The sequence below is a fragment of the Corylus avellana genome, chromosome ca2, assembly GCF_901000735.1.
Source record: "Corylus avellana chromosome ca2, CavTom2PMs-1.0".
Lineage (NCBI taxonomy): Eukaryota > Viridiplantae > Streptophyta > Magnoliopsida > Fagales > Betulaceae > Corylus > Corylus avellana.
This window is the reverse complement of record NC_081542.1, coordinates 25538544-25543829: the sequence shown is the minus strand read 5'-3', so window position 1 is coordinate 25543829 and position 5286 is coordinate 25538544. Positions and strand designations below refer to the sequence as shown.

The 5286-nt window shown below is 32.4% G+C and overlaps 1 protein-coding gene across 1 annotated transcript; it reads right to left on the bottom strand.

Annotated features, from left to right (window-relative positions):
- Positions 1 to 2716: 2716 nt before the first annotated feature.
- On the bottom strand, positions 2717 to 3700 carry LOC132173072 (putative pentatricopeptide repeat-containing protein At1g64310). The gene has a single exon (XM_059584643.1). It carries the CDS (start codon positions 3626 to 3628, stop codon positions 2855 to 2857), a length of 774 nt encoding a protein of 257 aa, XP_059440626.1. The 5' UTR covers positions 3629 to 3700; the 3' UTR covers positions 2717 to 2854.
- Positions 3701 to 5286: the final 1586 nt, after the last annotated feature.

Here is a 5286-nt window from a genome sequence, read left to right as displayed (position 1 = left end):
TAATCATTCTGGGGTGATAGAGTAGATGTGGTTAATTAATACCTTTTATTTTGAATTTTATTGGGCTAATGGAAAACTATAGCTATTAATACTCATACTCCGTGCCTTTTGTTGTAGCTTAACGAAAAATATAAATTGGTTTTTGTATTTAACTATCGAGATATAAATATGAAACTAATATTTTGTGTTACTTTATCAATAAATAACATAACCCTCCAAAAAAATAAAAGAAAAAGATATTGAACTATTAATTGCTAGCAATTCTAATAAGTAAATGACGTGGATCAAAAAAAAATATATCATGCACGTATATATGACATATCTAAATCAATCAAGTGCGTACATATACTGAAAGGCCTCAAATTCCCTCTTTGATATTTTAACAGGCACCTCAAAAAGAAAATTTTAAAAAAAAAACATAAAGAAGGAATTTTGGCTTGTTTTTGAGCCACCAAGTCAGAAACATAGAGATAATAATAGAATACAAGAGGTTCGGGATTATTCCATGCTCTTGGTCAGGAACGGGTTAATTTATACTTAATAGAAGGGGCATTTATAATTCTGAAATAAAATATTTTTTATAATCAATTTATGGCTAAACTTTTAAATATTTATATAAAAACAAGCTTTATATAAATTTAATACAAAAATAGATAATCATAGAATCTGAGGCGGAGATGCAGGCCGGCTCGGACTCGGGGTTTATTCGCTGAAACTACTAATTAAGAGGTGGGGAGGCTTCAGCCCACACCACTAGGGATGGACCGGATGGTGTGGTATTTGCTCTGGGTTTCCGACGGGTGAAGGTGGCTTCAATATACCTTCTCCTCGTAGGCTCCGGAAGTAAACTATCTTCTTATTAGTAATGTTGAGACCTTCAGAGCTGCCTTGTAATTTTTGTACTGTTATCGTTGAGCCATCAAGCGACAAACTCTTCCGACCACCTTTGAAATTGAGGCCAAAGAAAGATCGTAGCAGGTGAGAAATGAGCTTTATATATATAGAGAGAGAGAGAAATAAAAGGGGTCATGTTAATTACCATAAGAGAGTGATGCAGACGTTGGTGGAATATGTATTCCACCCACAAGCAGGAACACTGCTACTAATGTTGCCATGATCGCCTTTGCCGGAAAACAACTCATCGTACTTGTAAAGCTGAAAACACAAGCTTGTAGATGCCGGCCGGTGAGATCACCTTTGTTATGAATAACAGGACGGAGGACGGAGGAGTCTCAGACGGAGAGACGTAATATTCCTTAAGCACTCCTGACTCCTGTCTTTATATATATATATATATATATATATATATAATTTTAACTATGGTTAGGTAGAGAAGCACAACTGGCCATGGTTTAAAATTCTACAAGCTTGACTTTGAAAGTAAAGTCCGTTTGGGCTTTTGTGGAAAGTGGTGCGGTAAGATTCAATAATCCTACAAGCTTGACTTTGAAAGTAAAGTCCTGTTGGGCTTTCGTAGAAAGTGGTGCGGTAAGATTCAATGTAAGATTATTGTATATTTTGACCTTTATGATATGTAATTATTTATTTTCGGCTGGAAATTTCATAACTTTATGCTCGAGGAGAAGAAGAAGATAATATGAACACAAAAAATCTCATAAAATATAGACATGTCGCTTTTTCTAAAATATTGTTGCTTCAGGCACATGAACTTAATTATAATGAAAACAGGGACTTTTTTATGTACTTTCTTTTTTAATGACTGAATTAAAAAATTATACTTATAATGAAAGTATAATGCAAGCACTACAAAAAGAGGGATAGCTTCTGATGTGGCAAACAGTAACCCAACTATTGTCACGTCAATAATTATTTTATTGATGTGTTGAATGTGCCACGTCAATATTTAGTGACATGGCACATTTCACACGTCAAGAATAGCAACATGTCAATATATTTGACATGTTGCTAAATTTAAATTCAATTTAATTTTTAAAAAATTTATTTAAATAATTTAATATAGTGACGTGGTAAACTATCGCACGTCAATATTTATTAACGTGTTATTTTAACACGTCAATAACTTATTGATGTGCCATTCCGCCACGTTAGTAAATATTGACATGTCATTCTTTCACACGTTAATAATAATAAAAATTATGTATTTTTTTAAAAAAAATTAACGACAAATAAAAATTAATAACAAAATAATGATTAATGATTACTAACAATTAATAACAAAAATTTGATAAGAAAAGTTTTAATAAAATTATCGATTAATAACAATTGGACATGCATGCAGATATTTAAATATCTTCCAACCGATATAAAATAGTGCAAAGTGTTTATAAACATTTAAAAGGCACATTAAATTTAATCTAGACTTTCTCCATACCGGTTTGGAGAAAATTCTCATCCATAACAATTAATAATTAATAACAAAATTTAATTGTCATGTGTATAATGATTATTGTAATTAATTTTATTAATGTTTCCTCCACATGCATTGATTTTTTACTTCGAAATTAATCCTACTTGTTTAATTAGACTTTTCATATATCTATATATATATATATATATATATATATATATAGCTAGCTAGGGTACGTGTATATATATATGTTAGCTGAAATAATTAGCGAGCTTCGAACCTATCTAGCTAGGTATATAACCGTGTATCTCACAACCAGGCCCTACCCTACATTTGCTAATTGAGTAGCAGCTGCCAGTACACTGGCAATTAAAATGGGATCTGCTTTCTTACTTTCCATGTTCAGTTTCTTGAAGAAGGACAGAGCCCTCTCATAATCTCCAGATTGCGAATATCCAGTTATTAAAGCAGACCATGTAACTAAATCAGGTTGGAACAAATTACAGAAAACTCTATATGCAGAATTCATGCACTTACAGTCTTACATCCCGAGTATATGCTCACAAATACACTGCCTACATGAGCATTAGAATCAAAGGAAGTTTTCAGACAAAATCCATGTATTCCTTGCCCAACACTCAGCAAGCTGGAATATGCTAAACCTGAGAGCAACCCGACTACTGTATATCCATCTGGCCGCCTCCCCTCACTTCTCATTCTACTGAACAGCTCTAGCCCTTTATCCCAAAATCCACAACATCCATAACCAGAAATCATTGAATTCCACATCACCAAATCCGGCTCAACTATCCCATGAAATACCCAACTGGCTTCATCAACCAGACCCAGTTTCGAATAAGCCGTCACGAATGCACTACTGCAAATGGGATCCAATCCCAACCCAGAGAATATTACTCCTCCATGAACAAGTCTCAGTGCATCTAAATTGAAATCCTCAGAGCACGCTCGTATAATACAAGCATAAGAAAAACTATCAGGTTTAGTTTCAGTTTTAAACATCGTGTTAAAGAGAGATAATGCTTCACCAAAGTTGTGGACTTGCGCATATGCTCGAATTATTGAATTCCAAAGAAACGCACTCCGTTGGGGCGTTTTGTCGAACAGGTTGCGCGCAGCGCAAATGTCGTTATTGATGGCATAAAATCTTACTATTCTGGTTGCATAAAATGGGTCAAGGAGGAGGGTCTTTATGATAAAAGCATGCAGTTGTTTGGTTCTTGACAGTGATTGGTAAGTCTTGGAGAGTTCTAAGTGAAGAAAATGGTGGTGAAAGAACATTGGAATTGGATCAATATTTTGCTATATAGGCTGTGATAATTCTACCAGGAAGTGGAATTGGATTCCCTCCCATGATTAAAGGTGGAAGGCCGTTGATAGCAGTTATTTAACTTAGAGGGAAAGCCGTGGAAGATGGTGGCCGAGTGAGATGCCATGACAAGATTTTAGCAAGCTCGCTCGGTAAATTTGCTCTCTTTATCCAGCGACCTTACGTAAAGTACCTAATAAAAAAGTACTCTCTATTTGGACTATTATTTTTTTAATCGGCTAAATATTTACGCGATTAGGCAATTAGTTAAGGCGGCTCCAAATAGTAGTAGTAGAGTATAAGGCAATTAGTTGAAGCAGTTACTAAACTCATAACTTTTAATTTTGTTATATATATATATATTTTCCCATTCCTCAATTATTAAAAAAAAATTCCGTATAAATAAAATATTTCCGGTACAATTTTAAACTTTTAATTTAAAAAAAAAAAAATGACATTTGTAGTAATGCCGTTTGAAAAACATTAAGGGAAATAATCGAGAGGAATATTTAAAATTAATATTAATTAATTAAATATTTAAATATATAAAAAGGCTTCACCTAAATTTGTTGTCTTAGCTTCAAAATTTATCGAGTCGAACTATCCTTTTATTTTTTTTGAAGTGGACCTATCCTTTTTTATACATGCTTTAACACATTCTTTATTATCTTAATTTTCTACTCACTTTAGTATTATATTATTATTATTATTATTGCCCACACTCATATTTATATTGGCAGGTTGATATATATATTTTGTTTTTCAATTTGTAGCGGCGTGTGTTTTTTCTTTGATAAAAATTGCATCTTCAAAACTAATTAAGAGTTTAACTCCCGTTTTCATATTGGGAAAATAAGTAACCTACATATATAGAGAGGCTGACTTATAAAGAGACTAATAGGTGCTAAGTCTCACATAACTTATTTAGTAGGTGAAACTATATATGCTTTATAAGTAATTCTGAAAAATCTCTAATTAAATTGGCTAATACTTTTGATGTGATAACACAGATGCGGTTAACGGTTTTTCCTAAGTTGTCACACATGCTCTTTTGGAGTGATATCTCATATTTAATGCCATGTGATACTGTCAGCATCGCATGAAGTAGTACTAACGAAAACGTCAGAGGTGTGCTAAGTCTCACATTGCTTACTTATTAGGTAAAACTGGCTTTATAAGTGAGTATAAGAAAATTCCAAATTGATTAATCATTTTAGGGTGATAGAGTAGATGTAGTTAATTAGTACTTTTTCCCAAGTCATTTCAAATATAATACTTTTTATTTTGAATTTTAGTGGGCTAATGGAAGACTATAATCATTAATACTCATACTCCGTGCCTTTTGTTGTAGCTTAACGAAAAATATAAATTGCTTTTTGTATTTAACTATCTAGATATAAATATGAAGCTAATATTTTGTGTTACTTTATCAATAAATAACATAACCCTCCGAAAAAAAGAAAAGAAAAAGATATTGAACTATTAATTGCTAGCAATTCTAATAAGTAAATGACGTGGATAAAAAATAAATAAAAAATAAAAAATAAAAAAACCATAAAGAAGGAAATTTGGCTTGTTTTTGAGCCACCAAGTCAGAAACATAGAGATAATCATAGAATGGAAGAGGGTC

What these genes read in the sequence shown, in the direction of transcription:
- LOC132173072 (XM_059584643.1), bottom strand. Translation starts at nt 3,628, where the DNA reads ATGTTCTTTCACCACCATTTTCTTCACTTAGAACTCTCCAAGACTTAC.